Source organism: Podarcis bocagei, assembly GCF_964188305.1.
Source record: "Podarcis bocagei genome assembly, chromosome: 4".
Classification (NCBI taxonomy): domain Eukaryota; kingdom Metazoa; phylum Chordata; class Lepidosauria; order Squamata; family Lacertidae; genus Podarcis; species Podarcis bocagei.
Genome location: NC_138128.1, coordinates 52,587,554 through 52,603,165, shown reverse-complemented (window position 1 = coordinate 52,603,165; position 15,612 = coordinate 52,587,554). Strand labels below are relative to the sequence as shown.

Sequence of the window (15,612 nt, the reverse complement as noted above, 5' to 3'; positions counted from 1 at the left end):
TGCAGATGCTGCCTCAGATTTTCACCTTGTTCTAAATATTTTTGAGTGCCTACTGTTTCATCATTTTAGATAGGTTTGCTAGTGATGGATGCAATCTTGGCACTCTGAAATTTACTCTTTATTTTCAACCATTTTGACTTTCCTATCTACCTCAATAGGAGAGCCAATATAATCAAAATGGGTGGATGCCCACCCTTAGAGTAGATCTAATGAAATAAATGGATTTTAGCCTGCTGATTTCAGTGGGTCTACTCATACTGCATAAATTTTTTTAAAAAGGTGTAATAAAAACACAAAACAACACTACAGTGCAGGAAGGTTGGAATGGCGTATACAGGGGCACTGGGAGCAGAGTGGTGAAACTTGTCTTCGTACCTTGTTTGAATAGCTCAGCTGTGTCTATATTCCCTCTGCTCAGCTGTCCCAATATCTGCAGATAAACAAAAATACATTCCAAGAACTGAAAGCTACCCCTGCACTAGAGAACGAAACCTACTTCAGAAACCTTACATGTTTATATCCTTAACACAGATACAATGTGGTAGGGCTGCAACTGCCAAAACTAAGAGCACTGCTTCAGCGAGATAAATAGAAAACTGATATGGATTTGGTGTTATAACAAAAACCCCTCAATCCAGTAGATTCAACAGTTCAAAACAGCTTTATACCCATCTTAACCTCATACGCAACTCTTGTTATTACTCATCAGCATTTTCCCAAGTTATTTTTCACAGTATGTTACTGCACAATGGAATGGCATAACTAAATGAAGCTGGTGCAGAAAGTCAGATGCTTATTAAATATTGCAACAGGTGAGCTGCTGATGTGGTGCTTTAGAACTGCAAAATGCTTGTCAGGCCCAATTTAACAAGTTTTCTTCCCACAGACAGAAGATGCAGAGAGAGAAACAAACAACATACAGAGGACAACACAGAAAAGAATCGAGCATGGCACCATGTACTGGGTGTTGGTTGTACCACAAGTGATGTACAACCAGTAACCAGAGCTAGCCAACAGATTGCTTTTGCAAGCACAGGTTGCATTCTGCAAAGGAAGCCATTCCTAATAAAGTGATGAGGTGGTGCCTGTTTTTCTAAATAGCTGCACACTGCTTAGTCAAACTGACAGAATTTATTGCAAAAGGATTCTTGCAGCCAGTGGATTGGGAAGCTGGAAAATTGATTAGAAAAATTAATTGGAGAAAATGAGCCACCCTCAATTCCTCCACCTCAATCCAGGGGCAGATGGCAATTTAGCTGTGAGGACTTCATTCTGAGTTGGGATGTCAGACACAGAAGGCAAGTGCCTTTGGAGGGGGCTTTGCTGTGGAGATCCAATGGGGGAGCAGTGGACTTTGGCTATATATTAGAATTTAAGGCTTAAACTTAAACTATCATTTTTTTATAACCTGCATATTTGTAAATAAATTCAAATAATTAAAAGAAGGCATAAGCCTCCAGTGACCTCCTTCCCAAGGAAACCAAAACCAAGTAAGCACTGCATGCCTGGAACTTCTCAATGGCCAGGGAAATTCAGGCGTGCGTAAACAATATAAATCAAACCTTAGTCATTTTGCTGGTTTGATCTGAACTTTAAAATGGTACCAACTTTCCCAAGAATGTCCAATCCAGTACAGAAACCGAAATCTTCAGAGCTATGGAACTCACCATATACAGAAGAGATGCTGACCTTAAATGGTGAAAGTGTCAGTACAGCAACAATAAATATCTAATATCAACACAAACTAGATATTGGTCACCTCATTTGGCGTACCAGGAAGTGATTCTGTGCAAAACTCCTGTGCTTTGGGGAACAGCATTATTGCTTGCAAACGTTGACTGTGTTTCAGTTCTTTCATACAATGTTTTCAGTAGCTGAAGATAGTCAGTGAGTCTCTGGAATTTGCCTTTTGGAATGCTTGCGAGATCGATACAGCTGTCGCCAGCCGCGTTGGTTTTGTGGAGCACGGACCACGGCTGGATGCATCTGTGAAGTGTCACCCCTCTGAATTCCTATATTAAAAATAAAGAATGATTGTTTCCCAAAGCAAACAGTCAAATATGGTTTTCCTACATACAAAAATGAAACATGAATTTTAAATGAAGCCTTTTCATTTTTCCAACATGTTGAAATGAGGCCTACAAATGAGTCTGTAGGTGTGTAGTGAAGTTGCTTCATTTAGTCCATTGACAACCTAGCAGGGACTGAAAAGGTCAACTTCAGCTATATATCAGTTAACTCTTTCATCATTAAGACTATCCATATTATGGGTCCTCCCAACACCCAAAGCCTTCACAAGTATATTTTCCATTGAGGATAGGTCTTGTTTGCACTACTGATTATTAAGGTTTCTTCAGCAATCAAGTTCCATTTATCATGCTTCTGACAATTTAGTAATACAATGCAGGGAATACTGCAAGGGGTAAGTTATGAGATCAAAAATGAATCCTAGAAAACGATGGTGTTTTACAGATGAAGATATGTGGGGGTGCAAGCAAATATGTGAGCACTCTTCTCTTTTGGTATTTGGTCTCGAGCATCCTAAAGGATGCCAGGAGCACCTTGTCTGGTGGATGTGATCTGCTTTGTGAGGCTGGTGTCATCTGTGCAGCAACAAGCACATGCTCAAAGCGCCAACCTCCTAGGAAGACAATTTTAGGCCTCCACCTATGCTTCCTGATCCTTCCAAATAGGTCAATGCAGAAAAGAGGCATTGCACATGCAGAGCGCCTCTTGTTCAGCAAAATAAATACAGTGCGCACTACATGCTAGGTTGTTCTGCTTTTGCTGTAACAAGCTGACTCTTTTGGAATAAGATCCAACAAAATCTTAGTGAAAGAGTGTGCCAATTAAACCTAAGAAATATATGGGTTTAAGAAGATTGCAGTGAGTCATTTAAGATTAGTATTTGTGAAGAGAACAAGCCAAAAGTACATTTACCAGTCAACCGTAAAATTTGATACTACGAAGCTTATTTAATTTCCCCACCCTCCCTTTTTCAGCATACTTTTAGGAATGTGATCTAAATGGAAATGAATTGACTTTATCTGGGGCAAAGGTACGGAGCAAGTAGATTCTTCAGGGATCATTTGTTTCAGATGGGGGCAATAAATGTAAATGAGGGAGGAGGCCTAAATGCCTTTTGGCTACTGTACTTTGATGCTTACTGTTTTCACAGTGAGGTCCTACCCAACCTTGGCACCGACACCAGTAGCTGCCATTTCCAGAAACACAAACTCCATCATTCATGCAGGGGTTGGGTTTGCAGAGGTTTGCTGGCTTCTTGGCCTCTGCAAAAGACAAAAGAAAGCAACAGATCATGTTGACTGGCAGGCACAAGAAGAAAGAAAGAAATCAAAGCTTTCTTAATGCCGCAACATCCCAGTTGTTCTGTGGAGATGGAAATCAGTGAACACATCTCCTGGTATTGCAGAAATGCCTTACAGCCTTAGAAGAGGGAAAGTCTCACACCTAGGACAAAGCTATACACTGAGTGCATTACTTAAATTTTACACAGCCAAAATCACAGCTGAAACTTTTTTGTTGGAATCCGGGATGCCAGAGTCCTGCTCCAGAACTTTCTATAGACCCTCCTCAACTCACAATGACTGTTCCTGGTCCCCATTTGTGCCATCACATGCCCTTCCTTCACACACAGGATCTGACAGTACATCACCTTACCAATCATTAAATAAATGGCTAAGCTGCAGCTGTTCAAAGACTACAAGTTCAGTTTCATCTTGAGTTGTTTTGTAAACAAAGCACACTAGCCCGTGAAAGACCAGCTAGTCCTTTTGCCATTTACCACAAGCAATCCCTGTTTGATGTGTTAAGAATACACACTAATCTTGGATGAACAATGGCTTAAAAGGTGAAACAGATCATCAGACACATGGCAAATACTGATTTGAAGATGGTTTAAACTAAACACGAAGGGGAAGAAGTGTTTAATGTGGCTTCTTTTCAACTTCAAAGAAAGGGGGGGGTTAGGCATATGTGGTTGATAGGTAGTGCTGAAGAATAGATCTTACTTTTCTTCTTTTTCTCAGAAGTATGTTTACATCAGAAAAGGTAGCGCTGAAATCAATTGGCATTTCAAATTCAAGAACTAAATATGGCTCAAGTTTGGAAATGTCCAAACTAGCACTGCAATTTTATTGCATTGATATTTCAAGTAATGTACTTTACTGGTACTTGATATATATACAATGCACTTCTAATTCACTGTAAATTGATATTTAGCCAGCCCCTTCGGACACTTGATATTGGTGATAAGCCAAGAAACAAATGTGAATTCTAAAAAATAATAATATATGATTTATTATGATAGAAGTGACAAGCCTGTAGTCCTTCCAGATGTTAAGACTCCAACTCCCATCACCCTGAACCATCAGAAATTGAATACGGGGAGCTGTAGTCCAATAACATCTGGAAGGTTGCAGGTTAGCAACCCCTGGTTTATGGGCAGATACAGGGAAAGAAGGTCTGGCTCCAGGTTACGCTGGGCAAAGGGTTATCCGAAATAATAATAAAATGAAGGTATTAATAAGGAAATGTGGTTTTATTCTATTCATTGTATACAGATACAACCATAAAGTCAAAATAATCATCTTACCATCACATATTCTTTCAAGGATAAGTTCTTCATTATTTTTTAGTTCTTCATAGGAAGGAATCCTTAAGAGATTATTGTGAGAACCTGCAATCCTCAGCAATGAGCTCACTTGAACTTGTTCCATCCCAATAACCAGTAGCGATACGTCATTATTACGTAGCTGTTGAGCTGGGACAACGGCATCCTCCACTCCAGCTCCACTTGTGATCACCACCACAATCTTCTTCACACCAGGCCTTGCTCCTTTTTGGACAGTCATGAGATCGTCATAAATATGGAGCAAGGAGCTGCCAACCGAGGCAGAACCACCTACAAAGGGAGCTTGACTGATGGCTTCATGGAGATCTGAGCTGGTCACGTATGTGTCCAGCCCAAATGTGGTGTGAGGCCTTTTCCCAAAGACAACAAGGCCTACCTGAGTCACATCCCGATTGATGTCAAACTGGAGAGAGAGGCTGCTGACAAAGGTTTTCAGATGCACAAAGTTATTCCTTCCAACAGAAGCCGAAGAGTCCAAAGCAAATACCAAGTCCATAGACTGAGATGGGCAGCCTAAGGAAGGAAGGAAGGAGCAGCATTAAGCTTCTGAGAACATGGCTTAATAGTCTGAATAGCTGGAAGGCATCTAAAACACAGTCAAATGAAAGGAAATGGTAATTGCATAAGGTCATGTTGACATTAGTTTGGGCTAAATTTAGAAAGGCAGGAGTCTTAGAACAGCAGATTTCTTTTGAATTAAAAATTAAATGGCACTGAGCAAGCAGTAAGGTGAGGCAAAGCCAGTGCTAGAATATTGGATCACATTCAAGTTCCTGCTTGGTTCTGAGACTCACCAAGGTGAGCTTGGGCCACCAACCACCTCTCAGTCTAACCTACCTCACAGGGCAGTTGTTAGAATTAAAATGTATGCCAGCCTGAAGCCACTGAAGGAAGGGAGGGAGAAAAATGTAACAAATTAAATCAAAATAAACCCAACATTTAGTTCATTTCTAAATAGCTCAGTCAAACTAAAACAATCTTCTAAATCAGGCATCCCTAAACTCGGCCCACCAGATGTTTTGGGATTAAAACTCCCAGCATCCCTAGCTAACAGGACCAGTAGTCAGGGACGATGGGAACTGTAATCCCAAAACATCTGGAGGGCTGAGTTTGGGGATGCCTGTTCTAAATAGTTAACTCATAATTTGTTTAGAAACACTATAGACGTTTCACCATCTTAGAAGGTATAGATAAAGATCTGAATCAATTCCCTGTGATCAGCAAGAGGCCATGGAAGCATTCACTAGCACCACCTTCTCAGAATTCGTTCTGAAGAAAAGCTCAGCTAAGCCTCTGAGATGGCTTAGTAAATATCAGATCCATTTTGATTGCAGGCAACTAGACTTGATTAACTGTTGAGAAGTGATGCCTTTGTTCCCATTTTCCATCATACATCTTCAAGTATGTATCAGAATATACCAGTGCCTCTTTAAGTCATACATGCAGGTACTGATTTATGGACACAATGTGTTCCCAGGAAATTGTTTGTTAGGCAAGTGGTCACATAACAAGTCCACAATTTCTATTATTTCCTATGGAAACACTTCCAATGTGCAATCTGTCCACTCTTTTCATAGTTTTGTCAGATTTTTTCCTGGCCTCGGACTCATAGCTGCTGGGATGATGACCAGCAAATCACAAACAAAAAACCCAAACCGAGTAAGGAAATTGGCTGTTCGAATAAGTGAACCTGTGGAGCATATAGTGAGGTTTGGGCAGAATTCTTTAAGTGCAGATAAGTGAATTTCTGGATAGCAAGTATGTAGATAGCAGGACCTGACAGCCAATAGTAGATGCTGAGATACCAAATGATAATGCTTTCTTACCTAGAACCCTTACCTTGGCTGTCTATGCTGCATATTTTTCTTTGTAGTTCAGGAATCTTGTTGAATAGATCTTGTGGGGATGAGTAGATCAGTGTCCACTTTGGATTCCCTGTAATATTATCCAGCTCTGCTTTCAAAGATTCGCTGCCAATTCCAATGAGGAAGACATCTTGGCCTCTGCTGTACTTAGCTGCCTCTGCCACCGAATCCTGAGCATTTGAATCCGTGAGCAAGACGACCACACGTGGGAGGTCATCGGGTGTATCAGCAAAGACTGGGCCGCTCTTAAAGCCATGCTGTGTAACGTACCGCAAAGCTTTGCCAGTCAAGGTGCTTCCTCCACTGAACTGCATGGAATCAACAGCCTTCACCAGACTGAGAGCATCTTGGTGGCCTCCAATGCCGACGGCCATTTTGACATCGTTGCTGTACTGGGCCACACCCACATTCCCTGGGCTCTCTCTACTCCACACGGCTTGGAGAAACCTCTTCAGGAAAGCTTTATAGCGCAAGAAGCCTTCAAGGGTGGTACTGGATGAACTGTCCACCAGGAAAAGAAGGTCTACGCTGCATTCTAGACTCAGCTTGGGTGCTGGAAATTTTGTTTAAAAGTATTAAGAAAGGGTTAAGAAGTCCAAATAAAAATGTAACAAGTTTCTAATGGAGAGTCTAGAGTAGCCTGTTGAAATCAGTAAGCTATGATAATTTAGGCTAGCCAACTTTTAATTACAATAACATTCACCCCAGGCCAGGGTAGGATCTATCCACAGTAGAGAGAGTGCAGAATCCTGAGCCTTGCTCCCAATCTCAGTATAAGCAGAATCTGCAGAACCAATTAACAAACGAAGAGCCACTAAGGACTCAGCTACATTAGTTTTAAAAGTGTTGTGACACCAGATGGCACTGTCTTTCGCCAATGTGATTTCCCATTATGAGGTTCACAATGCATTTTCCTGAAACTTTTTTTTGAAGTGTCTTAGATCCAGCTTAAGATATGCAACCAGACATGAATTGCTTGATCCATGTCTTCATAGAAATTCCTAGCAAAAATAACACTTGCTCTCCGTAACAATACTCTATGCATAGAGCCAATTCAAGAGCAGCCTGTGATTTTGAATGCTGCGCTTCCTTTTAACAGCCTCCCCAATTATTTGATGTTTGCTGCCTTTTGCAGAAATGCCAACTCTTTGGGTGTGGAGAAATAAGCAGCAACGACAGGTTGGCTGCAAAGACATAAAGCAAAGCTAACAGCACTATCTTATACATGTCTGCTCAGAAATACGTTCCAGTGAGTGTAATTGGGCTTGTTTCCAGGAAGACTGGCTTATAATTCACACCAGGCAGGCGCCTTCACGGTACTCTTTTCGGTGACTGCTAAAAACATTTTTGTTTAGGCAAGCCAATCCAGACATATAAACATGTTTTAATCTGTTTTTTAGCGTTGCATTGATTGTAATTATTTTTTTAACAATTTATAAAGATTTGTTTTTAACTGATAATTTTAATGTTTTAAACCACTTTGAGGTTTTCTTGCAAGCAAATTGTGTGTGTGTGTGTGTGTGTGTGTGTGTGTGTGTGAGAGAGAGAGAGAGAGAGAGAGAGAGAGAGAGAGAGAGAGAGATTAAAAAAACAAATAATTAACTGCAGCCTGAATGTCCTGAAATTGTCATCAAGAACCTTCAGATCCTTTTCCTAAATACACTAACATGGAAGTAATTCCCATTAACCTCAATGGGACCTATTTCCCAGTGAATGTGATTAAGCTTACAGCTTTCACCGTGGGCTCATATAGACTTCTTTTTGTGCCGTATTTCTAGGCACAAGTCTGGACTTTAAAGCTCTGTGTCCAAGCAGTTATTTTTTTGTCCCGCTGCTTTCGCCTGGAAAACCTGCATTTTACTGCTGAATTGGAGCAAATGGCAATCCACACAAAACCCATTTGCTGTTTGCTCTTATTCAGTTGTAAAACACATGTTTTCCTGAGGAACCGCAGGGGCAAAAATAAAATAAAATTGCTCAGATCCATAGCTTTAAAGCTCAGACCTGTGCCTAGAAACGTGGCGCAAAAGGAAATCTGGATGAGCCCCATGTCCCAGTCACCAGAAACAAGCAGTACCAAAAAAAAAAAACCCCTTCCTCTGAAACATTTAATGTTTTGTTTTGTAAATCGAGTCTCTTAACCCTTATCCTTTTCTCCTCTTCCCTGTTATAAAACACAAATAACAACCACCAGAACTGTTACAGGAAACTGAGTGATGTTCATGACACATTAAAAAACAGCAACCTCAAAGCACTGGTGCCTAAGATGAAAAGGCATACCGCAATTAGCATCTCCTCCAAAGCCAACTGGGCAGACACAGTGGTATCCTTCTAATCCCTGCTGAATGCATGTGCCTCCATTCTGGCAAGGATGAGAACCACAAGGATCTAAAAAAACAACAACAACCAGGAAGGAGAAAGACAAGGGTACCCATTTAATTTCTTAATCAATGATTATAGAGCCTTTCTTCTTGTTGTTAAGTTGTAAACAAGACTGAGCTCTAGGAAAACTCAGGCACGGTTCACACGGCATCTAAGCAGAGTATTTAACCCCAAGATCCCTTTTCTGTGTCTAGCGAGAGCATATCTTGCCTTTTAGAAAAGCAAAATAGACTCTGGAACACAGTAAAAGGGTCTTCATTTGACACTCTTCTTATAAACCAGGCTTCTCCTGTTTCCCTTTGTTGGCAAACAGAATGTCTATTAATTGAGGCACCACCTTATTTTACCCCATTTTTTCCCTTTCCCTTTCCTTTTTTTTATTGATTTATTATACTGACACCAACACAGACAACACTCACAAAACAAACTAACAAAAAGATACTACAACTACAAATGCAAAGCAGATGTTACAGATACATCCCTAATTCAGTTCTTATTCATTTCTATTTGACTTCCTTCATCCTCAATGCAGGGTCGGGGTGTATACTTAGTCAACTGTTTCTTTCTCAGTTCCTCGTCTCTATTTTTCTCTTTATCTTACATTCTTACACCATGACTTGTTTTGCGGAAATTAGTCAAGACAAGTCCAGGTATTAAATTAATACCTCATTATTTTTCATTTTGAAACGTTTCAGAAGACCGTATCTTACCTGGGCATGTGGTACGGTAGCATCTAGAAGGATACTTGATGAAGGTGTTCCTCCAGCTTAATTAGAAAAGCCAGTATATAAAAAAGTGAGATTGGGATAAACTTTAGTCTATGAAATAGAAGTTGACAACTTTCAGTTCGGTTAATGTATTAAATACACAATCTTATGCACGCCTAGTCAGAAAGCTTTGCAAAAATAAAGCCCATGGAAAAGCAAAAAAAACAACACGGCAGCAGAGATTTCACCACTGATGTTTCTAAACTCCACACCACCCTCTTATGCTTACTTACACCAGGGGTAACCAATGTGGTGCCCTTGAGATGCTGGACTCCAACTCCCATCTGTCCCAGTCAGCAAGGCCAGTAGACAGGGACGATGGGATCTGGAGTCCAACAATGTCTAGCTGCATAATCACTGGCTCTGACCCCCATACACACACATTTGCTGTAACCCCCGAGAAGTACATCTTTAAAGTATGCCCTTCATTTACATAAATCTACGTACTACGTAAGACATTCCAACTTCAGAATTCTGTTGGTCGGCTCATAAAAATTTGCTCTTTTCAAAGCTATTTTATTTCTTTACTTCCCACGCTGCGTCAATCAAGATATGTGTGTGTGCTATCACAAGCCTGCTTCCTCCCACCATCCCTAGCTAGTCCCCAAGGTAGATTTCTCATAGAGGAAACAAGTGGGGGATGGGGGGGGGAGCAGCTGAAAGGAAATACTACATCTTTTAAAACCTCTTTATATACAGAAACAAAACAAAACTACAAAAGGCACAAAGATCTGTTTTTCTTTCCAAGTCCTTTCTCAAATATTTCACTTAGGGGTACAAGCCCTTCTTACAAAGATTTGAGCATGCAACTACTTCCTTTTACAGGCATTTGACATTACTTATCTTGCATAATTTTAGGATATATCCTCAACTCAGCATGCAGGGAATTTTCTTGTTGGACCTGCTGCCCCCGAGCTGACAATATAGGCCTGTGTTTGCAGGCTTTGGGCTTCACATTGGCTGCAATATGAGCAGAGGCTATTTCCTGCCAGTGATTGAGCCTTCGCCCCATATCAGGGATGATCTTATAGCACTGTCAAAGGAGCAAGACAAGAGAAGAAGTGTTTCTTCCAACCAAGAGGCATGAAAAACATCCGGAGAGGCCTCAGTTGCGTACTAGGGCCAGCTGTGAGAGTTCTGGGCCTGGCTCTTTTTCTACCTCAAGGAAAGTAATCCATTGTGACACTGGAGGGAATTCAGGAATACAAAGATGTGCCCTGCATATGAATCAAGAGATATTGTGTTTGATTTCCAACTATAAATGGACTCGGCCAAATCTCTCTGTCTCTCTATCTCTCTTTTTTAATTCAAATGCAAAAATCTGCTGGAGACACTAGCTTCCAGGTGCTGTTGTGGGTGTAGCCTTGGAGTGTTTGAAACCCATTTTTGTGTGTGATGGGCTCCATTTCTCCTGCCTCTCCTCCACTTTTTTAAACTTTATTTTTTAAAACTTTGCTTAGAGGCCAGCAGGACAGGACAGTGCTGAGCTCCTGCCCAGCCATCACCTTCATTTCCCTAGGGCACCTATACATATAGATTTCATTGATCCCCACTGAGGTTTAAAGGGACAGCACACAGCTGCTGACTCACTTGTAAAATGGGCAGAGGGATGTGCGCACGGCATTATTGCTCTTCGACCCCTTCCAGCAAAAGTAGTTTCCAACAAACTCTTTGACTCTCTCAAGTGTTTTGCGTTCGCAAGAGTGAGATTCAGCTCTGCAGCCTGGGGCAAGGAGAAAAAGGTCTCAAGAGTAGGCATTCATTGCCTGAGATCAAAAACTTTATGCACCCCCAAAAAGGGAGCACAGCAATACATGAAGAGCACATTATTTACATGAGAAGGCTTCAGATTTCATCCCGGGCATCTCCTGCTGAAAAGATCAGGTAGCGGGTGACAGGAAAGCCCTTTGCCCGAGACCCTAGGAAGCCACTGCCAGTCAGAGTAGGAAATACTGGGCTAGATGGACAAACCGCTTGAGCTGACATGAGGCAGCTTTCTGTCTTTCCTGGACACTTGCTTTTCTGATAGCAATGGTAGGGAAGCCAACCACCATTTTGAATTTCCAGCAATACACCCAAATACTTGATGTAGCTATTGCTATGGGGTAAAACTGGGGAATCAACAAGGTGGGCAGTGGAGGGAAGGGAAACACAGGACACTTGGCTAGGTAGCGCTCCCTCTCTAACTTGAAGCCAACCCTCGGTGTTGCCCAGCCTTCTGTATTGCTTGCTGTGATATACAATTATAAAGGGTCAAACTACACCTAATAGGCATTGCATAGCATGGAACAAACTCTGGGTTTTTGCTGTTGTTGTCAATTAAATTAAGAGGTGTAGGGTGGGGCGGAAGTACAATTCCTACCATAAATACATTGTGTATTGAGGGGGAGCTTACCTCTTGCCTTCCCAACCCCAATCTACAAGGAAACTGCCCCCTCCCATGACTAGAGCTTCAGATTAAAAGTATGGGGGGGCACTTCTCACCGTACGTGTTGCGTCCAATGCTGCTTTTCCGCTTCCAGAATGGAACTTCCCTTCCTCTACTTGGCAACCCCCCACTCACTTCCTTAAAATCTTCTCCAGAAGGTTGGAAAACAGATTTTGGGAGGGCAAGTCCCATTGCTCAAATGGAACTCTGCCTGTGCAGTGTTAGATACAACCCGCGACATTTACAGCAGGACCAGCATCCCACCACACTAATGGTTTAATTATAAAAAACTGAAGACATTGCTACACGCTCTACAGTAAATTTAACACGCAGCTTAATTCTCTTAGGCGTGTGCAGGGATGGAATGGCCGTGTATGAGGCACCACTGCTGGAGAGTCTCACTTGCTGCCTTCAAGCTCTCAGAAACAGGCAACCCTACAGGCAAACAGCAGCTCTACCCTTAATCACCAGACTTCGAAGCTTCTCTTTCTCCCTCTCTTTCTGGAATTTCTCTTCCTTCCTGCCTTGTGATAAACAGAAAGAATGCCCTAGATTAGAAGAGCAGCCTGGAGGGAGAAAGGACAAATGAGGCTTTGGGCCCAGGAGCACAAACAAAATGCCTAAATGTGACAGCTAGTGCCTAAACAAAATAGATGGCAAGACTTGTTTAATCTGTATGTAAACGACTAAAAACCATTTTTACCTGGAAATGCAGCGCTGCAGATGGCAGACTCTGTAAGGGTGGTGTATAGACCATTGGAGGCGTCATCAGCATCTTCGGCAAAGAGGATGTGCCATTCGGCCGGCTCACTGGCTAGTGCCTGCAGTTCTTCCCATCTGCACAGAAATAATTCAGCACAACAAATAAAGCACTGCAGCATGGCAACAACGTAATGGCAATGGGTGTCATAATTAACAGGGGCTATTTAAAAGAGCATGATGCATGTATAGATGTGTGTGAAACTGAAGCCCAATAGCAGCCGTTGCTCTGCTATAGTTACTACATTTTCCAAACACGAACGTTCTTTTTCTGTTCTTACCACATTTGCTTTAACAAAAGATTTCCCAACACACACCCTTGCCACTATACCAATAGAAAAAGGATGCACACAAACGTACACCTTGGAGCTTTATATACACACTTAATGCAAGGAAAGGGAAGGACCTTTTTGATAGTGGCTCCTGTGGAGTTGTCTCCCCACTGAGGTGTGCCTGGCCTCTTCATAATGCTCTGTTAGAAAGCAAGTCAAGACACATGCCTTTTTCCATGCTTTTGGAGGAGGCATAGGAGTCCAGGTTTTTTTAAAAAGTCAGATTTTCTTATAGACTGGTGGATAATTTAATGTTGTTTTTGTTGTGTGTGTGTGTGTGTGTGTGTGTGTGTGTGTGTGTGGTGTTATGGAATTGTTTTGGTATATTTTATTTATTATATTGTTTTCTTTTCTTCATTTATTTATGTAAACCTCTCTGGGATACAAAACTCTCCCTAGCGATGCCTAAAACTCTCCCTAGCGATGGGTTTCTAGCGTATGGACCACCACTTTCTCTTCAACTCTCTAGCCTGATAAATCTCACTTCCGCTGCAAGCCTTTTCTTCAGTCACTGGTAGTCAATAAGTAATGGAGCACCCCTGACTTCTTCCCACTCTAGACTAGAGGATAAACTTACCTTGGGAAGCTGACTCCCACAGCAAACACAGCTATCCCCCTTTCTTTTAACTGCTTGGCTGGCACTGCCACATTGCCCTGAGATCTCCCATCAGTTAGGATTATAAGGATCTGAGGTATGGATGAGTTTCTGCCCCCAGAGAATCCTTTCCGAAGAATGTATTTCAGAGCAAGTCCTGTTTCTGTTCTCCCACCTCTGAGTTAAACAGAAGAAGAAGGAGGATAAGTTAACACTGCTCTCTGCTTCGTTTCCAATAGAAGACCTGTCATTTGCTCAGGGAAAATGCTAGAATACAGAATATGGTTTGTTTGGAAAGTCAACAGGTGATGGAGACTATTACTGGAATAAAGCAGGGCTGTATCACATAAGTAAAAACAATCTTGATAAAATAGGTGCAACATACACAAATATGCTGTTTGAGAGCAAAAAGAGAATGCATTCTACCTTTCCAGCAGGCAGGACAGCAAAGAGGAGCAAAAACTGTTTTGAGATGGTGCACGTTCCTCTTAAATGTAATTTCTACTTCATTCTTCTCCCCTTTCCCTACTGACTGTATAGGCAACAGACATCATACATTGCTTTGGAGTCAAGTAAGACTTATCCAATAACACTTTACTATCAATTGGCGGGAAACTACACATTACATATGTACAGTCATACCTCGGGTTGCAATCGCTGCGGGTTGCCTGTTTTCGGGTTATGGACATGCCGAACCCGGAAGTACCAGAATGGGTTACTTCCGGGTTTTGGCGCTTTGCGCATGCACAGAAACACTAAATCACACTTTGCCCATGCGCAGAAGCGCCGAATCACAGCGCTGTGGGTTGCGAATGTGCCTCCCGCATGGATCACGTTCGCAACCCGGGGTTCCATTGTACAATGAAATCCAACAGCCCTTCTACCACATGAGAAAACCCCACAAGCTTCTGGAGAGGAACATTAACACTCTCCACACACCACTTCTCTGGTCCAAATTGCCCCACCCATTCACAGTCAGGGGGTTCAAAAGAAACACTTGTCCTATGGTACCTTCTAATCAGGGGAATCTCCAGGTTGCAGCCTGGGGCAACTCTATTATATTCTGGTTCATTTGTTTTAACACAAAAGAAGCTACTTCTCATAGAGATAGATCAGAACCTGGCACTCAGGGTGAGTGCACATATGATGCAAGTTCATCTCTTGGCAGTCACAAGAGCAAGTAATGACTCGCACGCGAGGAACAGTCACCGCATCCAATGGAGGTGGCTCACACATGCAGAGTCATCGGGTACCAAGTTATATATGTATGCCATGATTCATATTGCCCTGCTTGCGGGGGTTGCTGCCTTACAAAGATTTCTAAAGAGTCACTGCAGGTGCAGTTTCATCTCTGCCCCCACACTTGCACTCCAACATCTGTTAAATGTTAGGTTGCAGAAGTCCAAGACATTAAAGTGCTGTTCTGGGAAGCCCCCTCGGATTTTACTAGCTGGTCACTGGATCTATTAGCCAAGTATTTTGGCTGTCACAGGGCTTTTCGTCTTCTGCTGAGGGAAATCATGCATGACGTACAAAGAATTTAGACTGCAACAAACACAAGGAATGACCGGAAATGATATACAGTGTGGTAAAACAAGTGTGCTGGTGGTGGCGATACCACAATGCTAACACTTCGCATAACTAAAGAGGCCATCTATGGTGAGAATTACAGAATGGTCATATTCAGTATTATATTTTCTTGCATACTTCCAGTCACCACTCCAACTAACTCTGTAACAAAACTGCCTTGATTATCTCCATTTTCTATGCCTGTTGTGGGAGTTTGACCATTTCCAGTTACTGTACTCTTTCTTAGAGTCTGCTTTTATT

General features: G+C 42.0%; 1 protein-coding gene across 7 annotated transcripts in view; it reads right to left on the bottom strand.

Annotated features, from left to right (window-relative positions):
* Nucleotides 1–96: 96 nt before the first annotated feature.
* The window catches only part of VWA2 (von Willebrand factor A domain containing 2), a 33,790-nt gene continuing 18,274 nt past the window's right edge, over nucleotides 97–15,612 (bottom strand). For 5 of the 7 annotated variants that reach the window (XM_081192893.1, XM_081192896.1, XM_081192895.1 and 2 more), the window contains exons 7-15: nucleotides 13,765–13,959; nucleotides 12,800–12,933; nucleotides 11,259–11,391; nucleotides 9,612–9,667; nucleotides 8,800–8,907; nucleotides 6,494–7,072; nucleotides 4,616–5,167; nucleotides 3,168–3,290; nucleotides 97–2,012 (exon numbers count right to left, since the gene is read on the bottom strand). In XM_081192893.1, coding sequence (XP_081049019.1) covers nucleotides 1,885–2,012; nucleotides 3,168–3,290; nucleotides 4,616–5,167; nucleotides 6,494–7,072; nucleotides 8,800–8,907; nucleotides 9,612–9,667; nucleotides 11,259–11,391; nucleotides 12,800–12,933; nucleotides 13,765–13,959 — 2,008 coding nt within the window. In that variant the 3' untranslated portion in view covers nucleotides 97–1,884. The remainder of the gene's footprint in view (nucleotides 2,013–3,167; nucleotides 3,291–4,615; nucleotides 5,168–6,493; nucleotides 7,073–8,799; nucleotides 8,908–9,611; nucleotides 9,668–11,258; nucleotides 11,392–12,799; nucleotides 12,934–13,764; nucleotides 13,960–15,612) is intronic. The other 2 variants (XR_014007840.1, XR_014007841.1) reach the window with 2 other exon arrangements.